This window comes from Notamacropus eugenii, chromosome 6, assembly GCF_028372415.1.
Source record: "Notamacropus eugenii isolate mMacEug1 chromosome 6, mMacEug1.pri_v2, whole genome shotgun sequence".
Lineage (NCBI taxonomy): Eukaryota > Metazoa > Chordata > Mammalia > Diprotodontia > Macropodidae > Notamacropus > Notamacropus eugenii.
The window spans coordinates 16907545-16928492 of NC_092877.1; the positions used below are offsets into that span (position 1 = coordinate 16907545).

The 20948-nt window shown below is 42.4% G+C and overlaps 1 protein-coding gene across 2 annotated transcripts in view; it reads left to right on the top strand.

Moving 5' to 3' along the window:
* The first annotated feature begins 18251 nt into the window (after positions 1-18251).
* ELF5 (E74 like ETS transcription factor 5) overlaps positions 18252-20948 on the top strand; it is an 80329-nt gene continuing 77632 nt past the window's right edge. The window contains exon 1 of one of the 2 annotated variants that reach the window (XM_072619185.1): positions 18252-18272. Coding sequence is in view for 1 of the 2 variants with exons in the window: in XM_072619188.1 (XP_072475289.1) it covers positions 18838-18899 (62 nt within the window). In the remaining variant the exon portion in view is untranslated. Of the gene's footprint in view, positions 18273-18746; positions 18900-20948 lie in introns of those variants that run through there. The other variant, XM_072619188.1, reaches the window with a different exon arrangement.

The window sequence follows — 20948 nt, forward strand, 5'->3', positions numbered from 1 at the left end:
TTGGTACAACCTCTTCATTTTACAGATGAGGAAACTGAGGCCCAGAGATGGGACTATTCTCCCAAGTCACATAAGTAGCAGGTGGCATAGTCAGGATTCATCTATAAAAGAACTCAGGAGAAAATGGTGAGTTTTTAATCCCAACAAGCTCACAAAACAACTGCGATTAATCCATGAAAAGACCTGCCTCTTCAGAAAATCAAGGGAGGTGTACTCAGCCCCTTCCCCCTCTCTCTGTTGTCTTTTCTCTTCTCTCCTTTTCAAGCCCTCCTGGTGCAACTGAGGCCCGTGTCACACAACATCAGGCTTCTGTTTTCCAAGCTGGCAGTCCTCGTGGTTTGTTTTCAGAAACATCGCTCCTGCCAGTTTCGCAAGGAGATGATTGGATTTGGTTCCTGGAGGAGGAATCATCAGTGAATGAGTTCCATTGTACTCACCTCTGAATGAAGAATACCCCCTTTAGAGAAAGAATTCAACTGTTTTTCACAGAGAATGAAGACATAGACCCAAGGAAAAAAGAGAACAATATAAGTCATTCTCATTTCATCTCCAAGTGGGGGTGACCAATGGGATTGAGAAAGGCAAGCCTGGTAGAGTGCGAGAATGTGAGAATGTCAGCAGGACTGGATTCTAGCCCACTAACCATGCTATTACTAATAACGATGATAATCCCTATACGAGTAGCAATAGCTCTTTAAAGCACTTTACAAATATCTCACTTGCTCCTCACAATAACTCTGTGATGGAGATAGGATTGTTATCCCCATTTTCTAAATGAGGAAACTGAGGCTTGTCCAGGGCTGTATAGCTAGGATTTTAACTTGGATCTTCCTGAATCCAGTCCCAGTTCTCTGTCCACTGAGCCAGGCGTAAACTTTTTTTACGTACCCTCTCTTGTTAAATTGTGAGCTCCTTGGTTTTGCCTTTCTTTACATTGAAATCATTTAGCATGGTATCTGGCACTATTCCTACAGAGCTGCACACTAAGTGACTGTGTGACCTTGGGTAAGTCACCTCTCTGGGCTTTGGTTTCCTTATCTGTGAAATGAATGTATTGCCTACATGACCTAGAATGTCTATCTAGATATAAAATTCTAGCATTTTAAGATCACAACTCCCTTAAAGTACAAGAAGCACTTTGATAACAGTATTTTTTCCTCAGAACTGAGGGGGCACATTTTCCAAATAGCTGATTGGGCAAAGGGCTATATTATCATCACTAAGTCAGTCAACGGGAATTTTTAAAATGCTTACTATGTGCCAGATATTGTGCTAAGCACTGGGGATCTAAAGAAAGGCAAAACACAACAAACCAAAACCTGCCATCCATTCTAATGGAGGACATGTGTAAATAACATAGAAGATAGGTACCGAGTGCATGGAAGAGAGGCCCGTTAGAGACCCTCTAAAGATTGTGGGTTTTGATCCGACTCTTGAAGGGTTAAGCCTGAAATGATATGAACTATTAAGAGTCAGAGGAGGCTTTCAAGTATATCAAGAAAGGATTTATGAAGAAACAAAATCTATCTCCAGTCCCCACCACAGTGTACATAATAGGTGCTTAATAAATGCTTCTCAGTGTGACTTAGAAAATACTTTGGAACTACAGGATCATAGATTCAGCATGGAAAGGGTTTCCAGAGGCCACTAGTAGAAACTTTTTATTTTTACAGCTGAGAAAAGTAAGGCCTAGAATGTTGCGATGGATGACCAATTTATCTTCCAATTGCCAGTCTGGTTGTTGAACCTATCCAAACTTAACTGGGCTTGTTCTTGGACAGCTGACATCAAGGCTGAGGCCACATAGAAAGCCTTTCCAGCTTCTAGGTACTAGACAAGTCTGGGATCTGTCAACATGGTCCTCAAGGACCCAAGATCATCTTCAAGCTTGGATGCAATGCAGGAGGACTTAGTGGAATGGAGCATATACTATAGGTTGAGTTGAAAGAGATCTCAGACACTATCTAATCTAACCCCTGCATTTTACTGAGGAGGAAACTGAAGACCCAGGTACACAGTGATTTTCCCAAGATCAAAACTGGTTGAATTTATTCCCTCTTGATCCCAGATATGCCTCTCTAGGCATGTATCCCAAAGAGGTCAAAGATAGAGGAGTAGGTCCCATAGTTGCCAAAATATTCAGTTTTAACAAAGAATCAATTAGGGAATGGCTGAACTAATTGTGGTATATGATTATGTAGCAACACTATTACTTGTAGGGCAGCAAGCTGGTGCTATGGTCCATAAAGCCCTGGGCCTGAAGTTCAGAAAACTCATCTTTCTGAATTCAAATCTGATTTTAGACACTTACTAGCTGTGTGACTCTGGGTATGTCACTTAACCCTGTTTGCCTCATCTGTAAAATGAGCTGGAGAAGGAAATGGCAAGTCACTCCAACATCTCTGCCAAGAAAATCCCAAACTGGGTCATGAAAAGTCAGACAATGACTGAAACAAGTGAGGAAAAACAAAAAAACCATTGTTTGTGAAGGAAAATACTGAGACATCAACTCTGATCGATGTGATGACTAATCTTGACTGTAGAATGGACATCTACTTTCTCTCTGCAGAGAGGCAGTAGACTATAGGTCTTGAATGAAGCACACATTTTCAGAAGTTCATTTGCTGTACTATGTTGTTTCTTTGTTAAAAGAAAGGTTTCTACACTGGTGAAGAACCATTGGTCAGTGACAGCAATGTTTTTGAAAGCATCAACAAAACGAGCATTATAAAAATCATAAATGTGGAATTCAGAGAAACTTGGGAAGACCTGTGTGAACTGATACAGAGAGAAATTGGCAGGATTTAAAGAATGATTTACCAAAAAAAATCACTATTAATGTAAAGGGAAACAATACTAAAAGACACCACAATTCAGAATTATGTAACGTCTACCCTAAACCATTGATGATGATCATACTTTCCTTCTCTCCTTAAAAGGTGCTGGAGTATGGATGTGGAATGAATGCATTGTCAATTTGTTTCGCTTAATTTTTATTTTTTGGTTTATTTGGAGGTAGGGAATGGTGGTCGCTGGAAAGTGACAACAGTTTTAAAAAGCAAAAAGCATCTATAAATCAATTTTTTAAAAAAGAAAATTATAAACAAGTGTGAAAATGTCTGAAGCTGGAAGAGAACATAGAGATTATTTAATCCAATTCTTTCACTTTTACAGATGAGAAAACTGAGGCCTGGAGAGGTTCAATAGTTGACCACATCACACAGGGAGTAATTGGTAGAGAAGGATTCAAATTTGGATCCTATATTATTTTCACTGCCCCACCCCTGCAGTTATGATTTGCCAAGGTAGAGAGAGTACCCACACCAACGAACCCATGGGTTTCCCAAAAAATTCAAGTCAATTTCTTGGTAATTGGAGCACACACTGGCTGCCTTTGTGTGAACTGATTTACTTCACACATGTTGACTCTGTCTCTCCATGTGCAATTTCCTCTGAAGTCTACTGCCATCACCAGTGATAAGTTTAGAAGAAGTTGAAAGGTAGACTTCTCTACCAAGGGATACAACCAATGGAGCTACTGGCTCCCTAATACAGGATCCTTCACATCCCATGACTTTGGGGAAGACTTGAAAAAAATGACTTCTCAGCTTTTTTCAAACCAGTTTCTTGCACTCTGGCCCTCCTTCTTATCTCCCTCCCACTGGAACTAAGCCTCTTCTTCTGGGACCCTGGGCTCTGATGAATGAACTTTTGCCTTGTCTTGCCCATTTTCCAGCTCCATTTTATAGGTTGTCTTTCCCCATTAGAATTGTTCAATGATCACTGTGGGCAGAGACTTTCTTGCTGGTCTATTCTTGTAGCCCTGTTGTTTAGCTCAATTCCTAGAATATAAGGACTTAATAAATGCCTTTCAATCATTCATTCATTCATTCATTCATTCATTCATTCATATAAACTCTCAATGGTAGGTCCCAAGATAGACCAGAAATCTTTACCTTTTTCCAGTCTTTCCCCTTCTACAGCCTACTCACCCAAGCAACTAGTCATTGCCATGATAGTTCAAGAGTCAAACAGTAGCACTCTTGGACTACAATGAGGGAAGAAAAGGGAACACACATTTATTGAATACCTACTGTGTTCTAGGCACTATGCTAAGTGATTTACAAATATTATCTCATTTGATCCTCACAATAACCCTGGGAGGTAGTAGAGAGATATCACATCTAAAAATCTCTTTTTTTAAAATAAATCTAAAATTGCAGACTTTGAGAGCTCTGTCATATAGTGAACACTTTAAGTGACTTGTTCAGAATCTATAGCTACTATAAACCAGAGATGGAATTTGAACTCACTTCTCCTTGACTTTGACCCTAGTTCTTTAGCCTACACCATGCTGCCCCTCCAGAACCTAGAAGACCACAATTCTACTGCCTTCTGCTTTGGACAGATAATACTTGATGTACAATGATCACATCTGAGCACATTTTAATAAGAAGATGGATGAACACAGAATGCCCAAAGGATGATGAGATGACAAAGGAATTACCTATAAGCAATAACTGGAAGAAGAGAAAATGTCTATTCTACAAAAGAAAACTTAAGGGATATAAGATGGCCACTTTCAAAAATAATTTGAGATTAATCATTTAATGCCTGGATACCTAAACTTTTTTTAAAAAAACTAGACTTGCCATTTCACTGGTGTTAGGAAGAATTAATGAGAAAACTTCTACCAATATAGTTCAGCACTCAGATCATGATTTATAGTCTGAGAATTGCCTGGGTGAATGAGAAGCTAAATGACTAGCCCAGGATCACCCAGCCAGTGTGAGCCAGAAAGGGGGACTTGAACTCAAGTTCAACAGACAACTTTCTATACACTATGCCAGGTTGCATCCACCTTTTACCAAATAAATGTTTAATATACTTTTTTTGCTGGATAGAATTAAACTGAATTAAATTGAGTGCCCCTATTCTGACTCACTCCCTTAATAGCTTGGAAATAGCTGTCAAGTCTGGGAATGCCCAATTGCCACTGGGAGATTTGGGCAATCCCTCTTTAATAATCTTTTCATTGTGTATCTGTAAGTAAGCCAACAGGTCATCTGAAAATCTCCCTTGGTCCCAAGGAGCAGACTTGTTCAACTCTTCTTTCCCTAGGAAATGCCTTCTGGGCTAGTCAGATATAAAGGAAGCACTACGCACATTGTACGGTGACTTTTCTTAACTCCCCTCTCCCCCAATGGGGTTAGGTCCAAAGGTGAAAACTGCTATTTGAGGAAATGTATTTCTCCAGCAAGGTTCAAAGTTGGTGTCCCATTTGCGGAATGAGAGAAAGGAGAACTTAGAAATGTCTGCCATTTCACTTTGCTCCTGGAAAACAGAGGAAAGTGAGCAAAGGTCATCTTTGGTATATGGTGGTCTCCCCTTTCTGCAGCCTTTGCCCACTCCCAGAATCCCTTACAGCAGTACCCAGTAATCTCCTACTATTGACATTCTTCAAACACTCTCCTGTCCAAAACTTTTTAGTGTCTATCTCACCCTATTAACTCCAGGATGCAGTCCCCAATCCTGCCTGTTGTTGAAAGACTTCCACAAAAATATGGTGCCCATCTACCCTTCTAGACAGTTCTCGGTGCTCCCCTTCATGCACTCTTTGTTTTTTGTGTTTCTGTGGGGCAATCAGGGTTAAGTGACTTGCCCAGGGTCACACAGCTAGTAAGTAACTAAGGTCAGATTTGAACTCAAGTTCTTCTGACTCCAGGACCAGTGCTCTGTCTATAGCACCACCTATGTGCCCTGACATTCTTTGTCCCCATCAAATTGGCCACTAGCTGTTTCCCGTAGACAGCATTCCCTCTCCTATGTGTGAGGCATTTCATTCCATGGTCTCTTCTATCTGGAATAAAACCAACAACTAATATTATGTAGCATCTTTGAAGACTAGGAAGTGGCAGACCCCTTCAGGGTGTTTGCCAAAAAAACCATAAATGGTGTCACGAAGAGTCTGACACAACTAACAAAAGTTAATACTCCCAATCCTTGGAGACAGGTGCTTTTATCTTAATTTTATATTTGTGGAAACTGAGCCTCCGCAAGGACTGTTCCCAGTTACACCTAGTAACTATTGCTGCAGGCAAGCTTTGAACACAGGTCTTCCTGACTTTCCTTATGTTATGCCGGCTTTCTTTTCAACTCTACCTCGAAGGCTCCTTAGCTTCTTTAAAAGCATAGCTCAGATGGTGCTGCTCCCATGAAGCCTTTCCTGACTGTTCTTACGTAGTGTTATCTACCTCTTGAAATACATCTGCTTATATGTGCCTATCTTGTATCTACCTCCATGTTAGCAGCTAGGTGATGTAGTAGAAGATCTGAGTTCAAGTGCTGACAGATACTTACTGTGAAACCTTGTACACATCACTTAACCTGTTTGCCTCAGTTTCCTCAACTGTAAAATGGGAAATAATGATAGCACCTACCTGGCAGCATTGTTGTGAGAACCAAATGAGATGATATTATAATAAGTGTTAAATACACCGACGGGCACATTTTACAGTGTAAATGTTTATCCCTTTCACCTTTCCCTTCCCCTTCTCTCCAGAAGACTGCAAGTCCTTGAGAGTAGACACATTTTTTGTTTTTGTGTACCCAGTGCCATATATAATAGGTTCTTAATGAATGTCTGTGGACTTGAATTGGCCCTCCTGGGGGTCCTGCCTTGTTCCCCCTTTTCAGGCATTCAACCATACTTCATTCTTTCCTTCCCTTGATTCTCAACAAAACTCATCCATCTATGACCCGTTCTCCCAGAAGTAACTTACTGGCTAATCTGATAGAACAATCTTGTTAGATTCTTAATGTGTTTTGTTGTAACTACCATTAAAATGTTTTTCAGTGGGACCCCTGAATACCTTGAACCAAAGGAATAAACTCAAATACACATGCAGATATTTAGATACACGAGGCAGCTCATACCAGAGGAAACACCTTCTCTAGGTCCTCCAGTCTTCTTTTCTGTGCTCTTTCCCCCATCTATAACACCCCCTCCCTACCCTCCCCAAGCACACAGAGGCTTTCTATTCTCCCTTCTGCCCTCCCCTATCAAAACTCCTTCCCTCTAGAAATACAAGGGTGTTTATATGATTTAGCCTCCTGGCTTTGTCCCATTAAAGGAATTCTGGCCATGGTGGGGGGAGGATCTGAGTACAGAGACAGAGGGGCCCTTGCAGCCCATCTAAAGTCACCGCTCAGACCAACTCTTCTGCCCATTTGTGAGGACTAGGGGCTAGCTAAATCACCTCAGACAAGCCATGGAGACTGGAAGGCAGTCTTGGAAGGTGCCCCCTCCTCTGGGTCCTGAATACCGAACATTGTATGGGAGCCAGCCCAGTGGGACAAAGAGAGTTAAATCCTGAGTCTCAATCCTGTTAAGAAAATGTGCAATTTACCACCTAATCCTTCTGGTTTCATTACTTCCCAGCCAAGCAAGCATTGTTTGAGGCCACACACTTCACCACTAAGCTCTCTTTGCAGCCCATCTGTTTGAGAACCAGCCGAAACAAGAGGATTATTTTCACTGTCAGCATTCCATTGAAGGCTACCGAAGAACGGTTGATGTGTCTGACTATGAGTTGGAAAGCTTGCAAGGTAAATGCTAGTTTAAAAAAATAAACATAGAACATTAGTACAGTCAGAATGCTGTCCTTCAAATTTCAGATCAAGTAACATCTTCTGCACGAGGTCTTTTTTGGAACCTCTCCTCTCCTTGAAGTTTTTTTTCATCCTATCTACTTTGGGTAGATTTTATAAAAACCCATCCCTATATATGTTATCTCCAGAATTAGAATGTAAACTCAAGGCCAAGACCGTCTCACTTGGTGCCTGGCTCAGTAAGTGTTTGATTGATGCTGATTGATTCATTGCCAAATCCTTGCAGAGTGGTACATTGTTCATCATTGGTACTCCAAGACCTTTTTTAAAAAAAGGATGGATTTATAGACCATTAGATGGTCATATATAGATGAAAAACAAATTAAGTAAAAAAGTACTTAATCTGTATCACAACATTCAGGATATTAAAGTTGTAGATAAGGCTAGAATTTAAAGATTCTATTTTTCCAAGTTGATACCTTGGCCATTAACCTCCCGCGCTGACTTCCCTTCTCACTTGGGTCTCAAGGATCAGACTATAATCCACTCATAAGTGTGGAATGAAGAAGATGTGCCTAAGCAGTGACTTGCTTAAAGAAAAAAAAGGTGTTTTTTTAGTGGATTGTGAACTTAGTTTCCATTTGCTGGAGATCTTCTGGTAGAGGCTTACATGACCACTTATTGGTGTGTTGTAGGGAGAACAATTGTCCACATGAAGATTAGAAAGAAAGCTACTGAGGGGCCTTCTATCTCTGAGAGAGGAGAGATCAGAGTGGAGGGTGATACTCAAAAACTTGGATTAAAGATTGGCCCATCAGTTGGTCCAGCTGTGAAGCAACACCTCTGCTTCCAAGAAAGCCATCCCTCTCTTTCTCAGAGGGTAGACTACCAGGAGAGAAGGATTCTGCTCCAACAGTTTTGATCTCCGCAGATGTGGCCCAGGTCCCAAGTCTGTCACCTGCATGAGTTAGTTCAGTGGCCAAAATGAATTCCCATAGACAGCGTTTCACCCTAGTATAGACCAAGTCCAAGGGTGACCTCTAGGTGACTTGGAAAGGTCCCCTAGTCTGGGGGTTTGTGTTTGTGCTCATGCCAAGAAACTGAGAGGCCAAAAGTGGGCGTACCCAGGTGTGCCAAATAGAGGAGGTTACTTTTCTGCCCCTTTGAATTGGGGGGAATTACACAAGAGATGAGTATACACCTCTCCAGAGCTTCAGCTTTCACTGGATCCTTTAATCGCTCCCAGTTGGCACTCAGTCCCGACTCATTTGTTCGTGCTTACCCTAGAGTTTCTCACATGACAGCCATCCTAACCTCCCGGGGTAAGCCCAAAGCTGAGTAAATGATGGTTCATCTGGGAGCACAGGGTTTAGTTACCCCTCGGCAGGCCTCTCGAGCCTTCCCACAGCCCCAGATGTTTCAGAGTTTCACACCAAGAAGCCTGCGTCGGGCAAGTCCCAATTCAGAAAGGGGAGACTGAGGGCACATGAGTTTGGGGGGATCCCAAGAGAGGAAAAGTTGATGCATTTGGGAGCCTGGGAGGGAAAGGAGCAGCAGTCCTTGGCCATTATGAACTCGGGCTCAGTCCCATGAATTTAGGGTAGACTCATTAAATATTAATTGATGGTTGAGTATCCTCGAGTATCCTTTATTATAGCATCATAGACAGAGCTGGAAGGCACTTTAGAGGTCATTTAGTCTAACTTCCTCATTTTACAGATGAGGAAAGTGAGGCCCAGAGAGGTTTAGTGATCTGCCCACACTCACACAGGCAGGTACGTATCAGAGGCAGAATTGCAACCCAGTTCCTTTGAGTTTATCCTGTGGCAGGAAAAGATCTGTAATACCTGAATACCTCAAGAGAACTGTGAACTCACTGATCATTCCCTCCTATGATGCTGATCCCAATTCATCTATGAACTTTTATCCCATACTAGTCTTCTCCATGTCCTACCAAAGTCCTCTGCAGGAGACCCACCCTCTATGCCAGGGTCCACACCCCTCACTTTCTCTCTCTCTCTCTCTCTGTCTCTGTCTCTCTGTCTCTCTCTGTCTCTCTCTCTTTCTCCCTCTCTCTCTCTCTCCATCTCTGTCTCTGTCTCTGTCTCTGTCTTTCTCTCTCTCTCTCTCTCTCTCTCTCTCTCTCTCTCTGTCTCTCTCATTACTTGATCAACCCACTTGTCTTTCCAGGTCTCTAAAATACCTTATTTGTGCAGCACAGTACACTTTTTATGCAACTAGATAGCATCATAGCGCCCAGAGCACTAGGTCTGGGGCAGGAAAACTCATCTTCATGAGTTCAAATCTGTCCTCAGACACGTACTAACTGTGTGACCTTGGGCAAATCACTTAACCCCATTTGCCCCAGTTTCTTCACCTGTAAAATGAGCTGGAGAAGGAAATAGTCAACTACTCCAGTATCTTTGCCACAAAAACCCCAAATGGGGTCGCAAAGACTCTGAAATGACTGAACAACAATATACTTTTTAGAATAAAATAATCCCTCATCTCCAGCTGCATATCTATATATTGATATCTGTACCTCTCAATCAATATAATTCCCATCAATTCTACCTTCACAATTCAAGAGCTGTAAGGGACGTTTGAATTCACTTAGTCCTACTTCTATTTTACAGATGAGGAGACAGAGGATCATAAAGGTTAAGGGTCTTGTCCAGGGTCACACAATTGGCAGAACTAATCTTACCAAAGAGGTAAGATCCAAAGATTCTGGCACCAAATCCAGCACTCTTTTCATTGCACCACCTGGCCTTGACTCCTCAGAATACAGAAAATTAACTCTTGGCTGCCAGAAGGAGGAAGTGTTGTGTAATGGAAGGGGAATCCTGGTTCTGCCCTTTTCTTGAGGTGGAGTTAAGGTGTTATCCTGGCTCTTCCCTCTCTCTCACTTCCCATACCCACGTTATTATCGAAGCCTGTCCAATTTTGCCTTTGCAGCATCTCTTGAAGACACCCCCTTCCCTCCTCTGATATGGTCCCCACCCTGGTCCAGACCCTCACCCCCTCCCACCTGGACTACTGTAACAGCTCATGGTGGGTCTGCCTGCGTCGAGTCTCTCCCCCTCCATTCAGCAACCTAAGTGAGGTTTTTTAAAGTTAGTTAATTTTTTTTAGTTTTCAACATTCACTTCCATAAATTTTTCCCTCCTCCTTCTCTTCCCCCTCCCCAAGAAGGTACGCAATCAAATATAGGCTCTACATATACAATCCTATTAAACATATTTTTCACATTAGTCACGCTGTATAGAAGAATTAAAACAAAAGGGAGAAATCATGAGAAAGAAAAAGAAAAGAAAATAGTCTGCTTCTGTCTGTGTTCAGACTTCATAGTTCTTCTCTGGATGTAAATAGCATTTTCCATCATGAGTCCTTTGGAATTATTTTAGCATCTTGCATTGCTGAGAAGGGCTAAGTCTATCAAAATCAGGGGCTGGAACACTGTGGCTGTTACTGTGAACAGTGTTCTCCTGGTTCTGCTCACTTCACTCAGCATCAGTTCACATAAGTCTTTCCAGGTTTTTCTGAAGTCTGTCTGTCCATCATTTCTTATAGCACAACAGTATTCCATTACATTCACATACCACAAGTTGTTCAGCCATTCCCCAATTGATCAACCAAAGTGATTTGGCTAAAGCACAGACTCCACCATATCACTGTCCTCAACTCGATAAACTCCAGTGGCTTCTTATCACCGCCAGGATCAAATACAAAACCCTCTGCTTGGTATTCAAAGCCCTTTATAACCTGGGCCCTCCCCTCATTTTCCAGTCTTCTTACACTTAACTCCCTACCATGTGATCTTCAATCCAATGGCATTGTCCTCCTGACTGTTCCATGAATTTCTGGTCCTGTTTAGTCATCTTCTAGTTGTGTCTGACTCTTCATGACCCCATTTTGGGTTTTCTTGGCAGAGATATTGGAGTGGTTTGCCATTTCCTTTTCTAGCTCATTTTACAGATGAGGAAACTGAGGCAAACAAGGTTAAGTGACTTTTCCAGGGTAACACTGTTAATAAGTGTCTGAGGCTATCTTTGAACTCATGAAGATGAGCCTTCCTCATTTTGGACCCAATGCTCTGTGCACTATGGCGCCGCCTAGCTTCCCCCATGAATATGACACTCTATCTCTCAGCTCAGGCATTTTCTTTGGCTGTTTCTTCCTTTCCTCCCATTTTCCCCTGGCTTTCCCCCTGCTTGAAATGCTCCCCCTCCTCCTCTCCAACTGCTGATCTCCCTGGCTTCCTTTAAGTCCCAACTAAAATTCCACCTTCCCCAGGAAATCTTCCCTCTTAATTTTAGTGCCTTCTCTCTGTTAATTATTTCCTGTTTATCCTGTATGTAGCTTGCTTAATATATATTTGTTTACATGGTGTCTCCCCCATTAAATTATGAGCTCCTTGAGGGCAAGGACCATCTTTTGCCTCTTTTTATATCCCCAGCATTTAGCACAGTGACTGGCACATATAATATGTGTTTAACAAACATTCATTCATTGATTGTTTGATTCTGAATTTATCAGATCGTACATGACTATGAGACATTTTATCAAAGGTGAGCGCTAGAGATAAAAGCTGAAAATAAAACAGTCCAGTCTTTGTCCAAATCGAGCTTACTTTCTATTGGGTCAAAAACAACACATAAATAAAGAAGGGATGGGGACAAAAGAAGGATGTGGACAAATGTTCTGCTGAAGGGCATCGGGGGGACTTCTCGAAGGAGGGGGCCCTCCTCCCCACCCCTCACCCCCAGTAGACTAAGCTCCTTCAGAGCAGGTATAATGTCAGATTCAGTCTTTGTGTATCCAGAAACTAGCACATATTTGATTAATGAATGAATGAAGCAATTGTTTGACGGAACTGGCCCATGCTTTGGCCAAATGGATTGGCCAACTCAATCAAACAGATTTAGATAGTTGAGCATAGACTTACACAGCCCAAATAGAATGCATTGCCCAAAAGCCCTCGCTGGCTCTAGGGCTTATAGTTCAGCAGGAGCTGTCCCACTGATACACATGTAAGTAGTAATGGTCCTAAGGAAAACACAAACTCTTACTTGAACACATTTTAAAAACAAACAAACAAAAAACACGTGAAAGGAGAGGCTAGCACAGTTGTTTGTAAACATTTTAGTCTCAGAACACCTTTACATTCTTAAAAATTACCATATGGAGGACTCCCACCCACTCAAGAGTTTTTGTTTTTGTGTTAAAAATTAAAATATCTTAATATTGTTATGAAAATAGTTTTGAGTTCTCAGAGTCTGTGAAAGAGTCTTGGGGCCTCTTAAGAGTTCCCAAACCCTTTGAGAACCTCTAGGATTTGCAGTCCAAAAGCCTGGATTCAAATGCTACTGACTTTGACAAGTCACCTTGGCCACTGGAGCATCATTTCTTCCTCTTCTAAAAATGAAAATAGGGTGAGATGGTCTCTAAGGTTCCTGCTAAATCTGCTGAATTTGGTCTAATAGCATTTTTTAAAAATTTATTTATTTATTTAACTTTTAACAGTCATTTTCACAAAATTTTGGGTTCCAAATTTTATCCCCGTTTCTCCCCTTCCCCCACCCCCAAACGTTGAGCATTCTAATTGCCTCTATCACCAGTCTGTCCTCTCTTCTAACATCCCTCCCTTCCCTTGTCCCCATCTTCTCTTTTGTGCTATAGGGCCAGATAACTTTCTATACCCCATTACCTGCATTTCTTATTTCCTAGTAGCAAGAACAGTACTTGACAGTTGTTCCTAAAACTTTGACTTCCAACTTCTCTTCATTCCTCCCTCCCCACCCATTCCCTTTGGGAAGGCAAGCAATTCAATATAGTCCTTATCTGTGTAGGTTTGCAAATGACTTCCATAATAGTCGTGTTGTGTAAGACTAACTATAATTCCCTCCATCCTATCCTGCCCCCCATTGCTTCTATTCTCTCTTTTGATCCTGTCCCTTCCCAAGAGTGTTGACTTCAAATTGCTCCCTCCTCCCATTGCCCTCCCTTCCATCCTCCCCCCCACCCTGCTTATCCCCTTCTCCCCCACTTTCCTGTATTGTGAGATACATTTTCATACCAAAATGAGTGTGCATTTTATTCCTTCCTTTAGTTGAATGTGATAGGGTAAGCTTCATGTTTTTCTCTCTCCTCCCCTCTTTTACCCTCCGCTGAAAAGTCTTTTGCTTGCCTCATTTATGAGAGATAATTTGCCCCATTCCATTTCTCCCTTTCTTCTCCCAATATATTTCTCTTTCACCCCTTAATTTCATTTTTTTAAGATATGATCCCATCCTATTCAATTCACTCTGTGCTCTCTGTCTCTGTGAATGTGTATATGTGTGTGTGTGTGTGTGTGTATGTGTGTAATCCTACCAACTACCCAGATACTGAAAAAAGTTTCAAGAGTTACAAATATTGTCTTTTCATGTAGGAATGTAAACAGTTCAACTTTAGTAAGTCCCTTATGACTTCTCTGTACTGTTTACCTTTTCCTGCTTCTCTTCATTCTTGTGTTTGAAAGTCAAATTTTCTTTTCAGTTCTGGTCTTTTCTTCAAGAACGCTTGAAAGTCCTCTATTTCTTTGAAAGACCATTTTTTCCCCTGAAGTATTATGCTCAGTTTTGCTGAGTAGGTTCTAATAGCATTTATTAAGCACTTTGCTGGGCACTGAAGACAGGAGGACAATCCAGTTTAGGGTTTTTTGCTTTCCTCTGCTCTTGAGGGATTTGTATCCTATTATAAATAAAAATATCTCACAGTTGTGTGTGATTTATAGATCACTTCACTCAAGTTATCTCACTGAATCTTCACATTAATCCCATGATGGTAGACAGGGGAAATATGATTTTCAATTTATAAACGAAGGAACTGAAAGAGGTTGTGACTACTCAGCTACTAAGTGGAAGAGACAGGGTTTGAACCAAAGCACTCTGATGCCACCAGGAACTATTTTTCTTCCAATGAGCATTAACAGACAGTCAGGCTCGTAGATGACCTTTAGCTCTGTTTGTACATGTCACATACATTGTGTTCCCTATCTGCATTGTGGGGTCTGCAGACCATCAACATCCCAGGATCCCTCTGGCTCAGAAACACAGCCAAGTGACTGCTTAGTCTGACAGACTGAGGGCTGCTGGGGATTAAGACGCAAAGGAACTGTCAAGCAAGTCTCCCTCACACTTTGTATGAAACAGGACCCCTCTTCAAAGCTTGCCTCAAAACAGCCCATAGCTTCCCTGACTTGTGTATTGGCAAGGGAAGGACACACCTGAATTCAGCTTGGGTTGGTGAAATTCTTTGCAAGATTAGCCTTGTTCCCTCCAGAGAGGGTTGGGCAGAGGGGACCTACACAAAAGCGTAATAAGGTGTTGGCAAGAACCACAGGGAAGGAAGGAACAGTATCCAGGAAGGTGGTGAGAGTTCCAGTGCTCTCTGATCTGGACAGACCCTTACTAGAGTACACCACTCAGTGCTGGATGTCCCTTCTTAGGAAATACAGAAACCAGCTGGAGCATCTCCAGAAGAGCTAGCATGGTGGGAAGATTGGGGCCTATGCTATACATGAAATAGGTGAAATAAACATTCATGGGAGGTAGAGTTCCCAGAGGGCAACTGGCTACTTCTCCCCTCAAGGTTCACTCTTCGAAGGTCCTGAGGGGCTAGGATTGTCATATGGTACTTTAGCTCATACGTACACATTGATGTACTTTCCCTGTTGATTATCAATTGATAGCAATTGACCAGCTACAATTATCTTTAAGGAATAAGTATATACTAAAGTTGTGTGGTAAGAACAGTGGGTTCAAGCAATCCCTCCCTTGCAAATAGATGGCATGCTCTCCAACAAGTACATCCAGAGACACAAGACACTGCTGCTACAAATCTTTTTCTACCCTTCATGGGGGGTCTTCAGAAAATTCCTCTTCCATACAGTGCAGTTTTCCTGTTGGGCTTCTTAGAGGGTCCTGAAGCTGCTTTTCCTCAGGGTGTCTTGGTTTAGCTCAGATCCTGATGTAGACCCGGGGAAAGTTGCTAAGATGCTCACAGCAAGGTCAAATTCTTCTGGACCTTTGAAGTTCACAAAGCTGTCCCCTGCTCAAGTGGAGGGTAGAGGAAGAGGAGATGGGCTTTTCTCCGAGAGAATCCCCAAGCCATTCTTTCTTAGGGGTTTAATTTGAAACTGTTCATTTCTCTGGGCCACCAGACATTCAAATGCCCAATTGTGAACCAGTTTTTGTTTTTATACAGAGTATAATTGAGTGCCTACTTGATTAAGTTTGTTCCAAATTGCCTTTGATTGATTGATTCTGATAGAGATGTCTCTGCCTTGTTCACACCTAGTTCATACCTCTGACAAATGATTCCAAGTGACATCTTCCCCTCCCCCTCTCTCTTGTATAAACATACAGAATATAATTATACATTGGTCAGATTGGAGAAACTTCAGATCAAAGACTGATATAAAAAATGTTGTTCATCAAAAAGAGAATGAGCTCAATCAAATAACTACTTTCTATCAGGAACTTCATTTTAATAGTTCCTACTAGTCAGTCAAGCACATCAGGCAGACAGAGAATACAAATAGGTTTCCTAATGATGGTTGAGTTTAGAGGGGGAAAAATAGGTTAAGGAGAGAGAAAAGAAATACAGAGAGAACATTAGGAATAGGCATGGAGACTACAATTTGCAAGGAAAACACCGACAAGGAAGAAAGGATAGAACAATTCAGATCCCTTGGACCATGTAGTACCTAACTGTGCTCTTGGTTAGACAAGATTCTGAGCCTTATCACCTTGAGAAAAATTGAGAAAACTCTGGTCAAAAAGAAGAATACAAAGATCTTTTGAGTCAGATCCAAAAGGTTTTGATCAATGGCAACCTGGAGAGAGGTCTCAAGTGGAAATGTCCCAGAGATGGGACATTTGGTCCTATTCTGATAATTTTTTAAAATAGTCCTATATTTTGTAGTAAGTTTCAGAAAACCAGTGGTATAAGCTCATGGAGGATACATGTCTAAGGAAGTCCACAAGAGACACTCAAAGAATATAGTGAGCTACCAACTCAAAATGAGTCAACAGTGAGGCATGACTGCTGTGTGATGAGATGAATGCAAATAGCATTGAACTTGGAGTCAAAGGGACCCGAGTTCAAATTCTGGCTCTCTTACTACCCACATCAGTGAGTCATTTAATTCCTTAAGGTCTCAATTTCTTCATCTGTAAAATAAAGAGGTTGGACTAGATGACCTCTGAGGTGGGTTTCTTCCAAGTCTAGAATGATGATACTAAGGTAGAAAGAGATAAATGAAGGCTGATTTGATGTAAGGATGGAAATAAAGAAGAAAGAAAGAAAGAAAGAAAGAGGAAAGAAGAAGGAAGGAAGAAAAAAGAAAGAGAGAAAAAAGAAAGGAAAGAAGAAAGAGAAAGGAAGGAAAGAAGGAAGAAAGAAGAGAAAGAAAAAAAGAAGAGAGGGAGGGAAGGAAGGAAAGAAGGAAGGAATGGGGGATCAGGCTTTGAAGAGCCTTGGATGCCCGGGCAGGGAGTTTGGACAAACTAGAGATTTTTGAGCAGAGAAGGGGTGTTGTGTGTGTGTTTCACACATACGTGTGTTGTAGGTTTGGTCTATTGGACCATAGATTAGAGGAGGAAGAGAGAATGAAGACAGGAAATCAGCTAGAATCATCGCAATAGTTTGGAAAGGAGGTTATGAGGAGACAAAAAGGAAAGGATCCACGTAAGAGACATTATAGTTAGAGTCCCCCTAAATGGGACTGGTTAACTTCACGTTAAAGGCTTTCAAATGAAGGCTAGATGTTCACTTGCTGGGGATCCCAGGATCATGAAATCATAAGGTTAGAGCTGGAATAAATGAATGAAGAAATGAAGAATTATTTATTAAGAGCTTACAATGGGTCAAATTAGAGAGAGCTCCGAATGTCATAGGATCACAGATGAGGAAACCAAGGCACAGACAGGCAATGACTTGCTCAGGATCACACACACAAATTGCCAGCAGCAGAGCTGGAATTTCCCTGAGCCTGCATTTCCAATTCTATTTCCATTTTTGTAAAAGGAATTCTTGGTGAGGTGTGGGTTGAACTCGATGGATTCTGATCAGAGACCGATTCTACAAGGGAAAAATGGTCAGGAATACAGACATGAATTTGCAGGACCTAGTGACTGACTGGGGGTGGAGCGAGAGACACAGGAATGAGTCAAAAATGACTCCCAAGTTTCTAGAGAGAACGGTGGTATACAGAATGGCAGCCACACCTTCCCTGAGCCCTCTTGCACCCAGGATGCTAGAGGTAGGCCCTCCCACTGAGCCCTACCCACAGAACTGGCTGTGCCCAAGCTCCAGTGGTAACTTCTGAGTCAGGATTCTGTCCCAGCTCAGCCTCTGACTCGGACGATGGTTGCCTGACCTCGGTGGGCCTCTATTTACCACCTCCCCCATAAAACTGAGATAAAAATATTCCACTCCCTCTCCTGGGTGGCACGAGGATTGGGTTAATTACTGTTTGGAAAGGGAGCTGAGTGGCTGGCAGGGGTGCTGTCCGGACACATTCTGGCTCGGCTGTCGAGGGAAGCACTCACCATCTCGCAGCTATCAGAACACCCTATCTAACAGCAGCTTCAGCCAGAGTGCTCAAGCCTCAGGTGAATTTCCATCATTTTCTCTGGGTGTGAATGTGTTTTCTCCCCCAAGTGAGATCAAAAGCACCGCCGAGCCTTTATTTCTCCTTCTCTCCCTCTCTTTTATCTTTCTCTCCTTCTTCCCGTCTTTCTCTGTTTTCCTCCTTCCCTCCTTTTTCTTTTCTTTTCCTTCTTTCTTTCTTTCTTTCTTTCTTTCTTTCTTTCTTTCTTTCTTTCTTTCTTTCTTTCTCTTTCTTTCTTTCTTTCTTTTTTCCTTCCTTCCTTCCTTCCTTCCTTCCTTCCTTCCTTCCTTCCTTCCTTTCTTTCTTTCTTTCTTTCTTTCTTTCCTTCTTTCTGTCTTTCTTTCTTTCTTTCCTTCTTTCTGTCTTTCTCTCTTTCACCATAAGTGGCCTGAGACTCTGGTTGTTAAGAATCTTGGAAGTAGGAGCCACACCCTATTGCTGCGCTATCACTGGAGGACGTCCACAGCACAGGCCATCGGGGTGTTGACTTTTCTGGAGGCGATGGGGTGTCCCTGTTGAGAAAGCAGAGGCATCCGTGGTCATCAGGGCATCTCAGGGGAGCAACCATGACAACTTCGAGAGAAGACAATCTGACCCGAACACAGTCTGGCGAGATGGGTGAGCTGAGGTGGGTGTATGTATGGCTGACAGATGACGGGAAAGGAAGGGCGACCAGGCATCTTTCAAGGCAGGATCCCTAATCCAGATAATCATAGCCATGTCTAGGCTCTAGGGAGTGGTTTTGGCCCTGAATTGGGGGAAGTAGGGCTGGCACTACTGGAAGCCAAGAACTTATTTGAAAAGTGAAAGATTTGTGTGGTTCCGTAAAACCAGCTGTGGGCTAAGGAGACACAAGGGTCACATGCACAATAAGAGAGTCATTGTTGGGTAGAGGGAGTTCAAATCCCAACTCTGACACTTACTGACTATACAAATGTGAAGAATCAATTAACTTCTCTAAAGCTCAGTTTTCTCACCTGTAAAATGGGGATAACAACTATCCCGTGTGTTGTAAGACTTAAATGGAATAATGAATATGAAAGCATTTTGCAAATTGTAGGACACTGTACAAATATGAAGGGCTGCCAGGATCTGCACCATATTTGAAGGTCTTTGTGTTGGCCCTGGGCTCTTTTTGGAATGCTGTTTTATGTTCGGTGTTTTCTGTAAGAGAAAGTATGTAAGACAGAGAATGGGAGCGTGAGTTCTGACCCAGTCATTGCCTCTGCTTTTGGAATGGGATTATAGGAATATTGGCTTATGGAGCAAGGATCCTAGGACCATAAATATAATTCAATTCAATAAAAAACATTTATTAAGCACCTACTCCTTGCCAGGCACTATTCCAAGTGCTGGGGCCACCTCAGAAGCCCTCTCAGGGGCTCCCTACCACAATGAACACGTGAGGAAATTGAGACTCGAGGAAATGATTTTCCCAAGGTCACACAGATGCTAAATGGCCAAGCTGGGATTCAAACCAAGGTCAAATCCAGTGCTCTGAACGAGTCCCTTATTGTGACCCTGTCCTTACCTGCCTAAAGGAAATAATCACTTTTAGCCCTCTCAGCCCAGGGCTGTTTTAAGAACTAATTCTTGTTTGCAAAGTCCTTCCCTGAATGAAGTTCGGCTGACATTATCCCTGCCCTGCTTGGTCTCTTTGCCAGGTGACTAGTTTAAAGGCAGCCTAGCGGCATCCTCACTCCTCTCCCTAATTCAGCCCCTCGTTGGGAGGCTGTTAAACATTCTGGAGGCGGGGTCCAGAGTGGAGCCAATTTCCATCCCAATCACTGGCCCATGGAGCACCAAAAGCCTGTTTCAAAGGGAGGCCTGGGAACAAGCTGAATCATCCAGAAGAAGGCAGGGCCAGGACGATGACATCAAGGGGTCTGCCTCTCTCCGTGTTCTGGCCCTGCCTGATTTAAGGGCAGCTACCTCTCGGCCTTGGTGTGTTCCTGAATGACTTGTCAATGTCAAAAGAAGCCATGCCAGGAATTCATGGCATGTGGTTAACCCCGTCCAAACATGTAATTAGCCTAAAAGACCTGGCTGCCTCCACTCAGCATTATATCACCAAGAATCAGATTAGTTTATGTGTGTTGGACACCATGAAAACTTTGAAGGGTTAATTAAGGTTCAGCAAAGCCCATCCCCAGGAGCCAAAGAGCCAGAAATTTAACTATTTTTCAAGTGTCAGTTTTTGGAGCACCATGATGACATGGCCACATTTCACCAGGATTTAGAGCTGGGGATTCAAGGACCTGAGTCCTGATCCCAGGTCTCTGCCTTTGTGACCTTGAGCCCATCACTTCAACCCTCTGGGACTGTTTCCTCATCTAATCCTCTCATTCTACAGAACACCTTGGGTCAGTTCACTGGGATGAGGGCTCAGGGTCTGTGACTCCAAGTTTGTCCTTTCCACCATACTCCACTGATCACAAGTTATAGGTTCAGAAGCAAAAATGAGGTCTCATCAATAAAATAAGAGAGTTGGACTCTGACCTTTGAGGGAAAATATAGCACCTACTACGTGCCAGACACTGTACTACATATTATCTCGCTTGATCCTCACAACAACCCTGCCAGGTAGGTTATCCTAATTATTATCCTAATTTTACGGTTGAAGAAACTGAGACATACAGAAGGTAACAAGGTCACACAAGTAGTGAACCTCAGAAGC